Raw genomic sequence first — 19,675 nt, 5'->3', positions numbered from 1 at the left:
ATGGTCCAACTAAACGCAAACCGGATGGAATAGCATGCCGCTGCAAGATGCTGTGGTAGCCATGCTGGTTCAGTATGCCTTCAATTTTGAATAAATCCCCAAAAGTGTCACCAGCAAAGCACCCCCACACCATCACACCTCCTCCTCCATGCTTCACGGTGGGAACCAGGCATGTAGAGTCCACCTTTTCTGCGTCGCACAAAGACACAGTGGTTGGAACCAAAGATCTCAAATTTGGACTCATCAGACCAAAGCACAGATTTCCACTAGTCTAATGTCCATTCCTTGTGTTCTTTAGCCCAAACAAGTCTCTTCTGCTTGTTGCCTGTCCTTAGCAGTGGTTTCCTAGCAGATATTCTACCATGAAGGCCTGATTCACACAGTCTCCTCTTAACAGTTGTTCTAGAGATGTGTCTGCTGCTAGAACTCTGTGTGGCATTAACCTGGTCTCTAATCTGAGCTGCTGTTAACCTGCGATTTCTGAGACTGGTGACTCGGATGAACTTATCCTCCGCAGCAGAGGTGACTCTTGGTCTTCCTTTCCTGGGGCAGTCCGCATGTGAGCCAGTTTCTTTGTAGCGCTTGATGGTTTTTGTGACTGCACTTGGGGACACTTTCAAAGTTTTCCCAATTTTTCAGACTGACTGACCTTCATTTCTTAAAGTAATTTACGAAAAAGTCTCACGTCTTTACGAAAAAGTCGTATGTTCTATTAAAAAGTCTACTACTAAACGAGATAGACGAGGCGGCAAATCATAATGAGGTGGTTATTATGGGGGACTTCAACTACCCAGATATAGACTGGGAAACTGAAACTTGTATATCTCATAAAGGAAACAGGTTCTTGGCAATAACCAAAGACAATTACCTCTCCCAACTGGTTCAGGACCCGACTAGAGGGATGGCCATACTGGACTTAGTATTAACCAATAGGCCTGACAGAACAACAGACGTGCAGGTCGGGGGACACCTGGGAAATAGTGACCACAAAGTAATAACCTTCCAATTATCATTCAAGAGAGCGTTTCTACAGGGAGGAACAAAAATACCAAACTTCAAAAAAGCTAAATTTAGCCAACTAAGAGAGGCCATAGGCCTAACTAAATGGGATAAAGTCCTCACAAATAAAAATACAGCCACAAAATGGGATATCTTTAAAAGCATCCTAAAATCTCATTGTGAGAGGTGAAAACCGTATGGGAATAAAAGGTTAAGGAACAAAAAGAAACCAATGTGGATAAACAGAACTGTAAAGAAAGCAATACATGACAAAAAGAAAGCATATAAAACACCAAAACAGGAAGGTAGCACGGAAGCACTGAAAAACTATAAGGAAAAAAATAGAACATGTAAAAAACAAATAAAAGCGGCCAAACTAGAGACCGAGAGATTAATTGCCAAATAGAGTAAAACTAACCCTAAAATGTTCTTCAATTATATAAATGTTAAAAAGTATAAATATGAAGGTGTCGGCCCGTTAAAGAGTAATGAGGGGGAGTCGCAGAGAGCGATGAGGAGAAAGCAAAGCTGTTAAATATTTTTTTCTCCAATGTATTCACTGAGGAAAATAAACTGTCAGATGACATGCCGAATGTTGAAATAAATTCCCCATTAAAAGTGTCCTGTCTGACCCATGAAGAAGTACATCAGCGACTTAGGCTACTTTCACACTAGCGTTCGGGGCTCCGCTTGTGAGTTCCGTTCAAAGGCTCTCACAAGCGGACCCGAACGCTTCCGTCCAGCCCCAATGCATTCTGAGTGGACGCGGATCCGCTCAGACTGCATCAGTCTGGCGGCGTTCAGCCTCCGCTCCGCTCAGCAGGCGGACACCTGAACACTGCTTGCAGCGTTCGGGTGTCCGCCTGGCCGTGCGGAGGCAAACGGATCCGTCCAGACTTACAATGTAAGTCAATGGGGACGGATCCATTTCAATATGACACACTATGGCTCAATCTTCAAACGGATCCGTCCCCCATTGACTTTCAATGTAAAGTCTGGACGGATCCGTCTGAGGCTACTTTGACACTTTTTTACAATATAATGCAGACGGATCCGTTCTGAACGGATCCACCGTCTGCATTATATGAGCGGATCCGCTCTGAACGCAAGTGTGAAAGTAGCCTTAAAAAGATTAAAATAGACAAATCGCCAGGACCGGATGGCATACACCCTCGTATCCTAAGGGAATTAAGTAATGTCATAGCCAGACCCTTATTTCTGATATTTGCAGATTCTATATTGACAGGGAATGTCCCACAGGATTGGCGCATGGCAAATGTGGTGCCAATATTCAAAAAGGGTCCAAAAACAGAGCCTGGAAACTATAGGCCGGTAAGTTTAACATCTGTTGTGGGTAAACTGTTTGAAGGTTTTCTGAGAGATGCTATGTTAGAGCATCTTAACGGAAATAAGCAAATAACGCCATATCAGCATGGCTTTGTGAGGGATCGGTCATGTCAGACTAATTTAATCAGTTTCTATGAGGAGGTAAGTTCTAGACTTGACAGCGGCGAATCAATGGATGTCGTGTATCTGGACTTCTCCAAAGCATTTGACACTGTACCACATAAAAGGTTAGTATATAAAATGAGAATGCTCGGACTGGGAGAAAACGTCTGTAAGTGGGTAAGTAACTGGCTCAGTGATAGAAAACAGAGGGTGGTTATTAATGGTAAATACTCAGATTGGTTCACTGTCACTAGTGGAGTACCTCAGGGGTCAGTATTTGGCCCTATTCTCTTCAATATATTTATTAATGATCTTGCAGAAGGCTTGCATAGTAAAATATCAATTTTTGCAGATGACACTAAACTGTGTGAAGTAATTAACACTGATGAGGACAGTATACTACTACAGAGTGATCTGGATAGATTGGAGGCTTGGGCAGATAAGTGGCAGATGAGGTTTAACACTGACAAATGTAAAGTTATGCACATGGGAAGGAATAATGCAAGTCACCCGTACTTATTAAATGGTAAAACACTTGGTAACATTGACATGGAAAAAGATCTAGGAATTTTAATAAACAGCAAACTAAGCTGCAAAAAACAGTGTCAGGCAGCTGCTGCCAAGGCAAATAAGATAATGGGTTGCATCAAAAGGGGCATAGATGCCCGTGATGAGAACATAGTCCTACCACTTTACAAATCATTAGTCAGACCACACATGGAGTACTGTGTACAGTTCTGGGCTCCAGTAAACAAAGCAGACATAGCAGAGCTGGAGAGGGTCCAGAGGAGGGCAACTAAAGTAATTACTGGAATGGGACAACTACAGTACCCTGAAAGATTATCAAAATTAGGGTTATTCACTTTAGAAAAAAGACGACTGAGAGGAGATCTAATTAATATGTATAAATATATCAGGGGTCAGTACAGAGATCTATCCCGTCATCTATTTATTCCCAGGACGGTGACTGTGATGAGGGGACATCCTATGCATCTGGAGGAAAGAAGGTTTGTACACAAACATAGAAGAGGATTCTTTACGGTAAGAGCAGTGAGACTATGGAACTCTCTGCCTGAGGAGGTGGTGATGGTGAGTACAATAAAGGAATTCAAGAGGGGCCTGGATGTATTTCTGGAGCGTAATAATATTACAGGCTATAGCTACTAGAGAGGGGCCGTTGATCCAGGGAGTTATTCTGATTGGAGTCGGGAAGGAATTTTTTATTCCCCTAAAGTGAGGAAAATTGGCTTCTACCTCACAGTTTTTTTTTTTTTGCCTTCCTCTGGATCAACTTGCAGGATAACAGGCCGAACTGGATGGACAAATGTCTTTTTTCGGCCTTATGTACTATGTTACTATGTAATGATGGCCACTCGTTTTTCTTTACTTAGCTGCTTTTTTCTTGCCATAATACAAATTCTAACAGTCTATTCAGTAGGACTATCAGCTGTGTATCCACCTGACATCTCCACAACACAACTGATGGTCCCAACCCCATTTATAAGGCAAGAAATCCCACTTATTAAACCTGACAGGGCACACCTGTGAAGTGAAAAACATCTCAGGTGACTACCTCTTGAAGCTCATCAAGAGAATGCCAAAAGTGTGCAAAGCAGTTCTCAAAGCAAAAGGTGGCTACTTTGAAGAACCTAGAATATGACATATTTTCAGTTGTTTCACACTTTTTTGTTATGTATATAATTCCACATGTGTTAATTCATAGTTTTCATGCCTTCAGTGTGAATCTACAATTTTCATAGTCATGAAAATAAAGAAAACGCTTTGAATGAGAAGGTGTGTCCAAACTTTTGGTCTGTACTGTATGTATGGACAGCAGAACCTATCAGCTACATTATAGAGCAATCTAACCTACACTGACTATCTCCCCCTAACTATCTGAATGATAAATATAAGTTAACTGTCTAATGTAATACAATAAAGCACAGAGCACAGCAATGACACTGCTGTCTCTTTCATAACTGCCATAAACTTTAGAAAATAGCTTCTGGGGAGGTTCTTATATAGTAAGGGGTAGGCAACTTTTCTGTTGGTTGCTAGAGATGTTGCTAAGCTGTGACAAAGCCTTCTCATTGGCCCACAAGCTACAAGAAGGGAGGTATGATCACCTGATGTGTACTGTGTTAAAAAACAAAACAAAAACTAATATTCGATTTTACGAATATATATCGCTATATTCTAAATATTCGCAAATTATCGAAGTGCCGATATTCGTGATTAAAATTCGCTAGTCGAATATTCGCGCTCAACACTAATTTGCAGTTTAAAATTTGAGTATGCTTCTTTCTGAAAATTGTTCATGTTCCACTCATCTCAACAGACAGTGTTCAAATTTACATACAGTATGAGGTCCTCTATGAACTGCATGTTGCCCTCCTCCATTATTTTGTTTTCTGAAACTTGGGGCAGATACAATTATTAGCCATAACATTGAAACCATTAACAGTTTAAATTAATAACATTAATTATTATGTGATGGTGGCCCCAGGGGGTGGGATATATTAGGCACCAAATGTACAGTCAGTTTTTGAAACGAATGTGTTAGAGGCAGAAATATGGACAAACGTTAGGATTCAGGTGACTTTGACAAGGCCCAAATTGTTATGGCTAGACAACTTGGTCATAGCATCTTCAAAATGGCAGATCTTGTAGCATGTTCCCATTATGCTGTGCTTAGTACCTACCAAAGGTGGTCCAAGGAAGTACAATCAGTGACAGGGTCAAAATGCTGAAAAAGTTAATGCTTGTAGTGCTTTTCAGCTTGTGTATGGGTTTGCGTAGTCCCTAGACCAGGCATGTCCAAAGTGCGGCCCTCCAGCTGTTGCAAAACTACAACTCCCAGCATGCCTGAATAGCTTACAGCTATTAGGGCATGCTGGGAGTTGTAGTTTTGCAACAGCTGGAGGGCCGCACTTTGGACATGCCTGCCCTAGACCGATCCCTGTCTACTGCTGAATGTGACAACAATGGGAACATCAGAACTGGACCATGGAGCAATGGACGAACATGGCTTGATCTGATGGATCGTGTTTTCATTTCATATACTGTACATTGTTATGATAAAGGATGGCACCAAAATGCACTGTGGGAAGAAGGCAAGTGCCAGAGGCTGTGTGATGCACTGGGCAATGTTTTGCTGGGAAACTTGGGGTCCTGGCATTCATGTGGATATTTGACATGTAACACCTACCTAAACATTGTTGTAGAGCAAGTACATCCGGTCATGACAACTGTATTTCCTAAAGGCAGTGGCTTCTTTTGGTAAGAAATTGTTCAGGAATGGGTTGACAAACATTACAAAGAGTTTAAGACCTCCAAATTCTCCAGCTGTCAATCCAGCCAGTAACTATGAGCCCCACCTTGCAGCTTACAAGTCTTTAAATACTGTACCTGCTGCTAACGTCTTGGTACCAGATATCACAGGTGTCTTCAGAGGTCTTGTGGAGGCCACGGATTTTAGGTCAGGGCTTTTGGTGGTACTATGGGACCTACACAGTAATAGGCAGATAGTTCTAATGTAATGGCTTATTCATGTATACTACTTCTTTTATGTGACATTTAATAAACTTTCTAATCAGGATGGTTTGCTCTTAGGCAGATGCTAGAGAGAGAGGTGTATCACAACTGTGCTGTGTAATATAAAGATAATTCATGTTAAAAAAGTGAAAGCTTGAAGGGCTTGTCTAACTTTAGCAAATGGCATTTATAATGTGGAAAAAGTTAATACAAGACACTAATGTATTTTGATTGTCCATATTGCTTCCTTTGCTGGCTGGATTCATTTTTCCATCACATTATACACTGCTCGTATCCATGGGTTGCGATGACCCTGCAATCCAGCAGTGGTGCCCATGCTTGCACAATATAGGAAAAAGCTGGGACAGTGGGAGCGAGCATGAATGCCATTTGCAGAATTAATCAACCCCTTTAATACTGTTAGTTTTTTTTGTTTAGCGATAAGAAAAATATAACAGACTACTGTTTTTTATACATGGTCATTCATTGTCAAATTTGATATGATTTAATATGTCAGTTTTACATGACTATAATTCCTTCAGCCTCAACAGAAATTGAATGTGGAAAGCCAAAGAGAAAGCAGAGAAAGTGCTTTGGAAGAATTGTGGGTGGGTGTGAAGCAAATCCACATTCTTGGCCATGGCAGATCAGCCTTCGGACTAGGTATGTCCCTATGTTTTAGTTTAGTTTTGCAGCAGCTTATATGACCTCACATTAATCAGTTAACAACTACCCATGCTTGTTGTTTTAAGGAGTTGTAAAAGAGAAATTGTCACAACGAAATGCAGCGCTATCAGCAGGCAGCATCAGCAGCTGCCACTAGGTGGAGCTCAAAGCAAAGAGATTTTCGCTTCCATTCTGGTAAATGGTAACTATATAAATTTCTATGCAGTGAGCTCCCCCTAGTGATGGCTGCAGAGAAGCAGATTTATTAGTGTACTTATGCCAGTTGTCTGGTGTAAATGCATTGAGAAATTGCTTGGGATGTACACCATATTTGTGAAGGATGTATTCCACTTGCTACATAGAAGTCAGATAAAGTGAGTGGAGGGCCAATTTTTATTACGATTTTTTCCAATTAAAATTTCTTCTGCTTAAATGAAACAAAAAAACAAAAAACAACACTTTCAGCTAAAATCTGGAGAATTGCACTTTAGTCTACTTTCACACTCGTCTTTGGTGCGGATCCGTCATGGATCTGCACAGACTGATCCGTTCAAATAATACAACTGTCTGCATCCGTTCTGATTGAACGGATCCGTTTGTATTATCTGTAACATAACCAAGACGTATCCGTCTTGAACACCATTGAAAGTCAATGGAAGACGAGATCCATTTTCTATTGTGCCAGATTGTGTCATAGAAAACTCAGTTTCGTCAGATCGATCGCCAGCAAGCAGCGTTTTGGTGTCCGCCTCCAGAGCGGAATGGAGACGGAACGGAGGCAAACTGATGCATTCTGAGCGGATCCTTTTCCATTCAGAATGCATTAGGGCAAAACTGACCAATTTTGGACCGCTTGTGAGATCCCCTGAACGGATCTCACAAACTGAAAGCCAAAACGGCAGTGTGAAAGTAGCCTTACATGCCTGAGAAACTGTTGGAACAGTGGGGCCCATACTAAGTTTTGCTATTGGGGCCCTATGAGATCTGTGTACGCCTCCGGTTTTGTAGGAAAAGATTCAACAAAACTTGTAATTTGCATAAATATCTGTTCTTATCCTGATAAGATGGCTGACTTGGTCTGCTGAGAACAGTAGGAGTAGAGATTTATGTAAAAAATTACTGAACCTTTTCCCATAAAACGATATATTAAACTGCTCAGCTCTTTTTGCTCTATAACACGCTGTGTGAGGATTGCATTGCTCATCAGTGCTTAGTTTTCAGTTCAGTAGGCACTAGGCATTATTCATGAGCCCATACATACCAATGTTCCCTACCTTCCCCTGAGCTCCCTCCACTCTCTCTCCTGCTCTTGTCCAGCTCCATTCCCCTCCTTTTTGTCTCCTGTCACTGATCTACAAGTATGTAACCTGCAGTTCTACAGTATGTAACACCAAAGATAACACAATGATAACTCTGAGTACAGATAATGTAGTAGATGTGACCTGCAGTCCTATGTAACACCACAGATAACACAGTGATAACTCTCCAAGTACAGATAATGTAGTAGATGTCACCTACAGTCCTATGTAATATCACAGATAACACAGTGATAACTTTCTGAGTACAGATAATGTAGTAGATGGTACCTGCAGTCCTATGTAACACCAGAGATAACACAATGATAACTCTCTGTGTACAGATAATGCAGGATATGTGACCTGCAGTTCTACAGTATGTAACACCAAAGATAACACAATGATAACTCTGAGTACAGATAATGTAGTAGATGTCCCCTGCAGTCCTATGTAACACCAGGAATAATACAGTGATTACTCTGAGTACAGATAGTGTACTGTAGTGTAGATTTCTAAATAGCAATGATGTATCTTTCTTGTATTATATGCTCACTTATTTTGTCTCTACTATGCTTATGTCTATTTGACAGTAAAGACAGTATAGATAAATATAAACCAAGTATTTTAGAAAGTTGGATCTTTTTTCACAAGTATGCCAGTAATAATAATAGTTTCACTGCTTATAAGTTATTTATTTCATGACCTATGATTGCTGTTTTCCAGTTTTAATATGCACTTCTGTGGTGGAACATTGATCGACCGCCAGTGGGTTCTTACTGCTGCACATTGCTTAGAACGGTATTTTTCATTCAAAACCTTTTCTAATCAAACTGTTTAGATAAAATAAAGAAATTAATAGAAAATATATATAATAAAATTTACCCCCTCCAAAAAATAAAATAAAAATGTAGATATATTTGATTTACAGATTTAATTTACATATACACTGTCATTTTACAACTAAATCAGCAGACACTATCCCATGAATCTAAGACTCTTTTAAGAACTCTTTACTGACTTATCTGGAGGACTTTCTTTCCATTCTGTTAGTGGACCGCAACACATATTAGATAATCAAGCAACTGTATCTCCTAGAATGCCCTGCAGTTATCTCATGAAAACCTCTTCCTCTCCTATATAGAAAATAGTCCCTCACATATAGTCCCAAAGATACATATAGTATGTAATGAACCAATTTTCTTCTCCACCCTCTACAGAGAGATATAGCTGTCTACTTCTCTAGAAGTTGGGATAAATGAATAAAAGGTGGCTGGGAAGCTTCATCTGCCTCTCTAGAAGGCCTTAGGCTACTTTCACACTAGCGTTCGATCGGATCCGTTCTGAACGGATCCGCTCATATTAATGCAGACGGTGGCTCCGTTCAGAACGGATTCGTCTGCATTATAACTTATAAAATTTTCTAAGTGTGAAAGTAGCCTGAGCGGATTCCGTTCAGACTTTACATTGAAAGTCAATGGGGGACGGATCCGCTTGAAGATTGAGCCATATGGTGTCATCTTCAAGCGGATCCGTCCCCATTGACTTACATTGTAAGTCGGAACGGATCCGCTCGCCTCCGCACGGCCAGGCGGAACCCGGATCCGCCTCCACTGAGAATGCATTAGGGCCAGACGGCTGCGTTCAGGGCCGCTCGTGAGCCCCTTCAAATGGAGCTCACGAGCGGACACCTGAACGCAGGTGTGAAAGGAGCCTTATTCACACGTCCGTGATAAAATCTGTGATGAGATCATGGTCAGTGATTCATTCGTGAAGATTTCCATGAAGTATCTGTGTTCATGGAATGTGTCTATTTTTTGCTCTCAGTGTGTCCTCTGTGCTCCGAGTGTCAGCTGAAAATTAACATTCAGAGCATCTCCTATAAATGGTCCCATGGACTAATTGGGTGTGATAGAGCTGTAAACACAAACAAAATAGAGCATGCTAAAACCGTGGACCCTCAGACCATGCTAAAACACGGATGTGTTAATACATACATTAAAATAAATGTGTATTTGTGCTGTTCGTGGAGAACACAAACCGCACACATCCGTGAATCACTGACATGTGAATAACGCCTTAGGTCACTACACCAGCACAGAGGGGAGGGAAAGGAAACAGATAAGCTAATGGGCATGTTAGTACATCTCTGAATGCAGGAAAAGGTCAACCAAAAGGATAAACAGCAGGGCACGCTACCAATCAGAAAAATGTAACGTACGTAAAAAAAAGCCAAACAATATTTTGATTGTATATTGCAATTGTCAAGGCTGTTGCAGCCTGTGATTGTGGGAGGGGCGTAGGCTTTATAAGCCCCCCTCCCACGGTCATCCGACGCAGGCGTCATCTCGTGCAACCCACCTTGGTTTCGCCAGTCCCGTACGATCGCTGCTCCGGCCAGGTAAGTATGTTTTAGTTCCCCCCACGCTCCACTCGCAATCACGGCTCGTTTCTGTAGGCCGTCCGGGCTCAAGTACTCGCGCCTCCCACGCTCCTCACACATCACCGGCCGCTTCTGCCGGCCACTTCACCCTCATTTCGCTGCCATTGCGCTCCACGATTTCCAGGGGGGGGGTGGCCCGTTTTCCACCCTCCTCCTCCTCCTCCTCCTCCTCCTCTCCTTCACCCTGCGCCTCCTGTACCAGCACACCGGCCCCCCTCCACAGCTCTCACCTCGACCGGAGTGCTCCAGGGGCCGTCCGGAAGACGGCGCGGTCGGCCTCTCCACAAGTCCGGCTTCCTCACGGTCCCACGCCTGTTTTTCGTTATTCAGGCCACGTCTGTCTTCACGTCCCACGCCTGTTTTCACTCTCCCGGTCGTTTCCACGTCCCAATCCGCATCCTCAGGTAGGGTTCCCGCCTTGTCTGAGGTAGCCCCGTCCCATTTCGTGACCGACACCCTCAAACGAGACATCTTGGAAGGGAAAGACGTCAACTTAGCCGCCATACTCATTGCCACCCACGACACGGTCGAGAACAGGACCATAGCCTGCGAAAATGTGTCGATAGTCCTCAGGTCCAGGGATGCCCGATTGAACAGGAAACTATCCATCCCAGAATTCGTCCTGGCCTTCAGCCTGTTCAGGGACATATTCTGCTCCGCCTTCCCCGAAAGGCGCGAGGAGCTGGATTTGTACCTGTACAGGGTCACGGATCTGGGGCATAAGTACGGAGGGTTCGCATTCTACGATTATCACCGCTCCTTCTCGGCCAAAGCCGCGGCGGCCCTCGCCCAGTTCCAACGGGTCACCAATTGGGCATCCCTGGACATGGAACTGTTTTGCCGACATTTCGCCGGCCTCAAAGCCCCCGCTTGCTCATCATGCCAGTCCATCCTGCACGCCTCAGACTGGTGCCCAAACCCCAGCCTTCCATCATCCCTGCCCAGATCCGTGGCAGGCTCCTCAGGGTCCCAGCCCAGGCACAACTCGGGCACCGACAAGCTGGGTCGACCCTTAGTCTTCCTGGGAAACAGTCAGGTGTGCAACAACTACAACTTTGCAACCTGCAACTACAACCAATGCAGAGCACTCCACGTCTGCGCCACTTGTTTCAGAGCCCACCCCCTGTCGGTTTGCCCAAATAGATCAGGGAGAAACAAGTGACTAGGCGTAGTCAACGTGGACCTATTAGCAGCGCGTCTCCGTGACCACCACAACCCCCACCAAGTCAGCTTCCTTATCAACGGTTTCAAGGAAGGATTCCACACTGGTCTCGTGGCTCTTCCCCAGTCATCTTGGGAAGGCCCCAACCTCAGGTCCGCCATTTCCGACGCCGCTTCGGTGGGTCCTCTGGTCCAGGCGGAACTGGAGAAGGGTTTCCTCATCGGCCCTTTTTCCAGCATCCCGTTTGATTACTGGAGGATCAACCCTATCGGCATCGTAACCAAAAAATTTTCCAATAAAAAAAGATTAATTTATGACCTTTCAGCTCCTCATGGTTCTCACATTCCCAGCCTCAACTCCCTGGTTCCGTCAGAGGAGTTTTCAATGAAGTACTCTTCTCTCGGTGAAGCCATCGCTCTCATACTCCTGGCGGGCAGGGGGGCCTGGCTGTCCAAGGCTGACCTGGCGGACGCCTTCAAGCTGCTGCCCATCAACCCGCAACTCTGGAAATTCTATGGCATCAAATGGGACGACTCGTACTACTTTGCCACCCGCCTCACCTTCGGCTCGAAAAGTAGTCCGTGGTTGTTCGACCAGTTCGCCCAGGCCCTCCACTGGGTCCTGGTCAACCATTGTGAGTGCCCCATGGTCATCCACTACCTGGACGACTTTCTCTTGATAGAGCAACCAGACGTCCCACCCTGCAAACTCGACAGCCTACTCCAGGTTTTCGCCAGCCTCAGCATCCCTGTCGCTCCCACCAAGATCGAGGGACCTTCGACCACCCTCACTTTCCTCGGCGTGGTCCTCGATACTCGCAAGATGGAAGCAAGGTTGCCTGAGGACAAGCTGTCAAAGATCAAGGAGGTAATTTCCAGATTTGTGGGTTGCAGGGTCGTCTCAAAGCAGGACTTGCAATCCCTGCTAGGCATGCTGAATTTCGCCGCCAGGATCATGCCCCAGGGCAAGGCCTTCTTGTCCAGGCTCCTGGATCTGCTACCAACGGCCACAGAGCAGGACTCCCTGATAGTCCTGGATGCACACGCGATGGCGGATCTAGCCATGTGGAATTCCTTCCTGACCCACTGGAATGGGATCTCCCTTTTCGTCCCCCAATGGTGCCCCTCTTCTCCAACGGTCTTTTCCGACGCCGCTGCCTCCCGGGGTTTCGCGGCCATCTACAACACCCAGTGGTTCACAGACCACTGGCCCCCCGAGATCTCCTCGCTAAGTGAGTACCTCAGATCCTCCCCCCTCCTAGAGATCTACCCAATCGTAGCGGCCGCAAAAGTTTGGGGCAGGCAGTGGGCCAACTCCCCGGTGACATTCATCACGGACAACCAGTCGGTAGTGGACATCCTCACCAAAGGCAGGTCCAAATCCCGCCACATCATGCCTTTCGTCCGCAAACTTGTTTGGTTGTCCCTACAGCACAACTTCCAATTTTCTTGCAGACACATCCAGGGTGTTCAGAACTCCGCGGCTGATGCACTGTCACGCTTTCATTTCAACCGTTTCTTCCAGGTCATGCCAGAGGCGGATCCAGCAGGATTGTCCCCTCCGGAATTCAACACACTACGCATGGACTAGCCCATATCATTTCATCCGCCAAATCCCTCATGCAAAAATCCCTTTCAGCCAACACCGCTAGAAACTACAAAACCGGTTGGAACAGCTTCCAAAAATTTTCACGTCTCCACCCCAGCAGCGGCACAGATAGGACCACCTATCTGATGGCCTTCTTAGCTTATTGCCATCACCACCTCAAACTCGGCTACAATTCCATCAGATTGTACATGGCAGGGGTGCAATACCATTCCACCCTCAAGCATCCCGGTAGTAAGGCAATATTTGCGTCCCCGGCCATCAGGGCCGTCCTCAGGGGAATTAAAAAAACCAGTCTGCCATGCACTCCCACCAGGCAACCAGTCTCAGGGGACCTGTTCAGAAAACTTTCCAATTCCCTAGACAGCAACCCTTTCGGGCTCCTTCCCAGCACCATCATCAAAGCAGCCATGTACTTAGGTTTCTATGGGTTCTTGCGCCCAGGGGAATTCACAGGGTTTTCCCCAAAATCCAAGGGTCTGACCAAGAGCCAGTTAACGTGGAACCTCGACCATTTCACCCTGCTATTACCATCCACCAAAACATCGCAGGCAGGACCCCCAGTCCCAGTCAAGTACTTCAGGTCCTTCAACAAATGGTGCCCCGTCCAGGTGTTCAACCAATTAATCAGCTCCTTGGGTCATTCCTCCCCAGACAGTCCGCTGCTTCCTTTCAAATCCAAGCCCCTCACGACCACGCAATTCATTTCTCACATTCGCCTGCTAGTCACCGGCCTGGGAGTCGATCCCAAAACCATTTCAGGTCACTCTTTTCGGATCGGGGCGGCTTCCGCAGCCTCCAGGCACAACGTCCCCAGCCATATCATTCGAAAGATGGGACGCTGGGAATCGTCGTGCTTCACCAGGTACATTCCCAATCCGCACCAGGAAATAGCAGATGTTTTCCGCAAACTGGCTTTGTAATTCACGTACCCTTCAATAAATGCTAAACCTAACCTTTTGCCTTGATTTTTGGCCCCTTATAGGCTACCCTCGTTTCACGGTCACGGGCACAATCCAGGCCTAGGTAGCACATGACACGTTCAGGTTCCATGTTCACCACAATAACTCCAGTATCCGTAGCCGCAACCATAATTGTCAAGGCTGTTGCAGCCTGTGATTGTGGGAGGGGCGTAGGCTTTATAAGCCCCCCTCCCACGGTCATCCGACGCTGGCGTCATCTCGTGCCCCACCCTCCCTCCCCTTCTGTCAAGGGCTTCCTCAGGGTATGCCCCCTTATAGGCTACCCTCGTTTCACGGTCACGGGCACAATCCAGGCCTAGGTAGCACATGACACGTTCAGGTTCCATGTTCACCACAATAACTCCAGTATCCGTAGCCGCGACCATAATAATACTTAATTGAAATAACTTGTTTGTGGGATAACTCCTTTTAAAAGTGCACATCTCTTAAGAATGCAGGGTATTTAGACCAACAGAACACAGCAGTTTCCTTGGGCTTATTGTTTGAAGATGAGTTTTTCAATTATACAATTCACATTTTTCAATTACTTTTATAAATTTTTTTGCAAATTTTTTATTTACTTTTTACGGTGTTCATTGTACAGAATAAATAAATTTTTGACTTTAGTTTATGGGTTGTTAAGTTTATGAAGTCAAATATGTAGACATTATGGAGGTCATTTATTAAGCTGAAATACACCTATATTAGGCATATTTCAGGTGCAGACTGCAGCGCAAACTGCAACTTCTCCCTGCTCACAACAGGTCTAAAAAATTGGGCGTGGTGGGGAAGGGGACGGACCGGCTGTCTCATTTACCCTTTTCTACGCTTGTTTTAGGCATAGAAAAAGGTCTAAATGTAAGACAGCAATGAAGCTGTCTTAGGCCTCTTTCACACTTGCGTTGTCCGGATCCGGCGTGTACTCCACTTGCCGGAATTACACGCCGGATCCGGAAAAACGCAAGTGTACTGAAAGCATTTGAAGACGGATCCGTCTTCAAAATGTTTTCAGTGTTACTATGGCACCCAGGACGCTATTAAAGTCCTGGTTGCCATAGTAGGAGCGGGGGAGCGGTATACTTACAGTCCGCGCGGCTCACGGGGCGCTCCAGAGTGACGTCAGAGCGCCCCATGCGCATGGATGACGTGTCATGCGATCATGTGATCCATGCGCTTGGGGCGCCCTGACGTCACTCTGGAGCGCCCCGGGAGCCGCACGGATGGTAAGTATGCTGCTCCCCCGCTCCCCGCTCCACTTTACCATGGCTGCCAGGACTCTAAAAAAGCTAAACGTCGGATCAGGCAATGCGCCAAAACGACGTTTAGCTTAAGGCCGGATCCGGATCAATGCCTTTCAATGGGCATTCATTCCGGATCCGGCCTTGCGGCAAGTCTTCAGGATTTTTGGCCGGAGCAAAAAGCGCAGCATGCTGCAGTATTTTCTCCGGCCGAAAAACGTTCCGTTCCGGAACTGAAGGCATCCTGAACGGATTTCACTCCATTCAGAATGCATGGGGATAATCCTGATCAGGATTCTTCCGGCATAGAGCCCCGACGACGGAACTCTATGCCGGAAGACAAGAACGCAGGTGTGAAAGAGCCCTTACATTTAGATGTGGCAGTAGATTCGTCGAAGTTATGAAGAGGCCGGCGCCTCTTCATAACCCGCGGCAAAACCACCACCAGCTTAGGAGTTTATTGAGACCAGCGTTTAAAATGCCGGTCTTAATAAATGTGCCCCTATATTTTTATATTTTACTGCTTTTATACACTAAAAGCCCATTTTGCATTTCCTCATTCTGGGAACCATGTTTTATTTTTCTATAGCTTTAGCTTTATGAAGAGTGGGGGTTAATAGGGAAATTAATAGAAAATTCACTATTGGTTTTTCTTTTCCTTCTTGCGGTATTAATGACTATTCTAATTTTGCTATATGGATTGTTATAAATGCATCAATAAATTTTTTTTGCCAATAGGAAACATTGATTTCCTCTTTTTTTTTTAAAACCTACCATATTTTTCACCCTATAAGACACACCTGCACATAAGACACACCTAGATAAAAATAAAGTAAAATAAGATAAAAAAATATTTTTCATCAGACCTCAGCTCAGACCCCCAATATTAATCAGACCTCAGCTCAGACCCCCAATATTCATCAGACCTCAGCTCAGATCCCCAATATTAATCAGACTTGGGCTCAGAGCCCCCATCAGATCCTCTATGTTAATCAGACCTCAGTGCAGACCCCACAGGTCACATTCTTTTCATTATTGGGTTAAGGCTTGCTTTGTTATTCAGCCTTACTATAAGGTTATTAGGCTCAAACTTTACAACTGGATTTTTTGCAGCAGTGTCTATTTACAATTATATCTCTCTCAATTTTGTATATAGGTCTAAACGACCATCATCCTATAAGGTACAACTTGGAATTCATAAGGAAAAGGGCAATGAGCCTTCTAAGCAAATAAGAGATGTTGAAAAGTTATTTTTGGAACCAAATAATGAAGACATTGCTTTACTGAAACTGAAGAGGTAACTGGCATTCATACAACATTGTACAGGGTAATACTCTGATAAATAATAATGTGTGTAAGTGTAGGGATATAATAAAGCTATATGAACACTAAGCCAGGAGATTTATCATGAGGGAAATTTTGCAGGAGTCTGCATTGCCATAATTTGCTCGAAATTTATCAAATGTCTCACAATATATTGATAAGCGAACTTGTGTTTTCGGCATACAAGGTTCAGGTTATCTAAGAAATCGGTTATGGATTCCACTACCATGGTAGCAGAATCCATAACAGAATTCTTAGATAACCCAAACCTTGCACGCCGAACTTGAAAACACAAGTTTGCTCAACACTACTCACAATCTCTTGTAAGTTTGGTACCTCAAGTCTAACATTTCTGCACAGTGCTGCTGTCTGAGAGTGAGCTGTTCAAAAGGACATCCCTGTGTCTGTCTAGGCCAGGGGTAGGCAACCTCCGGCTCCCAGCTGTTATGAAACTACAATTTCCAGCATGCTCCATTCATTTCTATGAGAGTTCTTAGAAGAACAAAGCAAGTATGCATACTGGGAGTTGTAGTTTCACAACAGCTGGGAGCCGGAGGTTGCCTACACCTGGTCTAGGCCCTGTGCCAGACGGAGGACAGGAAATCTGAAAGCCGGGGCAGGCTGCTGTGGAAATCACTGTTAAGGAGATGGGGTACTGTGGAGGTCACTAATAAAGGGGCGGCCACTGTGGAGGACACTGTTAAGGGGGCGGGATGCTGTGGAGGTCACTGTTAAAGGGGTGAGCACTTTGGAGGTCTCTGTTAAGGGGGCAGGGAATGGTAGAGATCACAGTTAAGGGGACAGTCCGCTATGAGGTCATTGTTAAGAAGCAGAGTGCTGTAGAGGTCACTGTTAAGGGGGTGGAATGTTGTGGAAGTAACATTTTAAGGGAACGGATCTCTGTGGCGGTCACTGTTAAAGGGGCGGGGTACAGTGGTGGTCACTGTTAGGGGAGCTGGGTACTGTGGCAGTCACTGTTAAAGGGGCAGTTGCTGTGGAAGTCTCTGTTAAGGGGGCCCGGAATGGTGGAGGTCAGTTAAGGGGACTGTAACCTCTGGTCAGTGTTAAGGGGCGGATGCTGTAGAGGTCACTGTTAAGGGGGCGGGCCCCTGTGGAGGTCACTGTCAAGGGGGTGGGGTGCTATGGAATTCCCTGTTAAAGGGGCAGGCTGCTGTGGAGGTCCCATTTTAAGGAGACAGAGCACTGTTGGAGGGTCAGTGTTAAGGGGTGGGGGGCTGTGGATGTCACTGTTATAGTGGATACTGTCCATATTTTTCAACGACACACATAAACATTAAAATAGATTAAATATTCCCGTGCGAATCCGGGGCTTTCAGCGAGCTAGTAAAGAAAATGTTTTAACTTTAAACATTAATAAAACATCCTCTGGTTTTTAGCTTGGTTGCCAATGTATCCAGTTTACTAGTGTATTAAAAATATGTTGTTTGCGTGTTTAGCAATTGAATATTAAAGGGGTTTTCAGGGGATTCAATATTGTTTACCTATCCTCAGGATAGGTCATCAATATTTTTATATGGCTGGGGGTCCGGCCTGTGATGACATATCCATCAGTTACATGGCCTTTGTGCATTCACTTGAATGGTCCTTAGCTGCAGTTCCAAGCATCCTCTATACAATGTACAATGCAGTACCTAGTATACTGTGAAAAGGCCACAGTGTTCCTTTTAACAGCTGATCGGGAAAAGTGCCAGTAGTCAGTACCCCACCATTCGGATATTGATGAGGTCCTTAATATTGAATCTCTGAAAAATGTCTTTAACACAAAAAAAGAAATTGCAGACCAGACATGCCTAAAAGTCTATTTACAAGCTAAAGAAAAAAAAAATCTCACTACCATTTATTTTGCAGCCCAGCTTTGATAACGGATGAAGTTCTCCCAGCCTGCTTACCACCTCATAATTATGTGGTTCCAGATAAATCTGAATGTTATGTAACAGGATGGGGTGAAACTCATGGTAAATATATTGCAGTTATTTAGGATAGTACTGTTAAATTTGCTTCTTTTATTACATACTTCATTGCCACAGGTAAAGGTTTAAAGGACTTGGAACTTAAGACTACATTAGATCTGCACCAGAAGCTCCATAGGAGGTGTCTGTCATGGATACCTTAAAAAATGCCGGACAAAATAGCAAAGTGTGCTATATTTTGTCAAGTAAAATGACAGACCCCATGGCAGATGATATAGTGGCGGCCTTTGCCCACCTCCATGCTGCTCGGAATACCAGGGTTCCACTTAGATAATGACCTTGGGAGTAGCTCCGTGCCAAAACTGTTCAAATGAGACAGTGGGTCCACATCCACTATATAAGACTTTACTCAGACCATGGATCCCGCTGGCCAACCGAAAATAGGACTGCCTGAAGTAATTAATCGCTTAGTGACTGAGCCAGTTTTTGTTTTTACGTTTTTGTTCTTTCTTGTCAACCTCCTAAAAGCCACAACTTTTAAAATTTTTCATCCACATATCCATATAAGGCCTCATGCACATAACAGTATGTATTTTGCGGTCCGCAAAAAACGGATCTACAAAAAATACGGATGACGTCCGTGTGCACTCCGTATTTTGCGGAACGGAACAGCTGGCCCCTAATAGAAGAGTACTATCCTTGTCTGTAATGCAGACAATAATAGGACATGTTCTATTTTTTTGCGGAACGGAAATACGGACATACCGAAACAAAATACACATTTTTTTTGCGGACCCATTGAAATAAATGGTTCAGCATATGGTCCGCAGAAAATAAGCCCCCATACAGCTATGTGACCAGAAATGTAAAAAAGTTATGGCTCATGGAAAATAGGGAAAAAAATGAAAATGTAAAAACAAAAAACCTCCGGTAGCCTAAGGGTTAATAAACATATATTTTTATTTTATTTTAATTTTTAGTCCCCTTAGGCGACTTTTACATGCAATCTTCTGACACAGCTTCACAGGGATTTTCCTATGACAGGTCTGGAAACCTTCACAATGCCCCAGG

At 44.5% G+C, this 19,675-nt stretch overlaps 2 protein-coding genes across 2 annotated transcripts in view; one reads left to right on the top strand and one right to left on the bottom strand.

The window, feature by feature from the left end:
• The window catches only part of SLC22A3 (solute carrier family 22 member 3), a 330,912-nt gene that overhangs the window by 20,587 nt on the left and 290,650 nt on the right, over positions 1-19,675 (bottom strand). The gene's annotated exons all lie outside the window — the stretch shown is intronic.
• PLG (plasminogen) overlaps positions 1-19,675 on the top strand; it is a 96,025-nt gene that overhangs the window by 60,592 nt on the left and 15,758 nt on the right. Inside the window, exons 14-17 of the mRNA XM_044290222.1 lie at positions 6,525-6,645; positions 8,667-8,741; positions 16,507-16,647; positions 18,543-18,649. Coding sequence (XP_044146157.1) covers positions 6,525-6,645; positions 8,667-8,741; positions 16,507-16,647; positions 18,543-18,649 — 444 coding nt within the window. The remainder of the gene's footprint in view (positions 1-6,524; positions 6,646-8,666; positions 8,742-16,506; positions 16,648-18,542; positions 18,650-19,675) is intronic.

Source organism: Bufo gargarizans, chromosome 4 (genome assembly GCF_014858855.1).
Source record: "Bufo gargarizans isolate SCDJY-AF-19 chromosome 4, ASM1485885v1, whole genome shotgun sequence".
Classification (NCBI taxonomy): Eukaryota; Metazoa; Chordata; class Amphibia; order Anura; family Bufonidae; genus Bufo; species Bufo gargarizans.
This window is presented reverse-complemented; position numbering and strand designations above follow the sequence as displayed.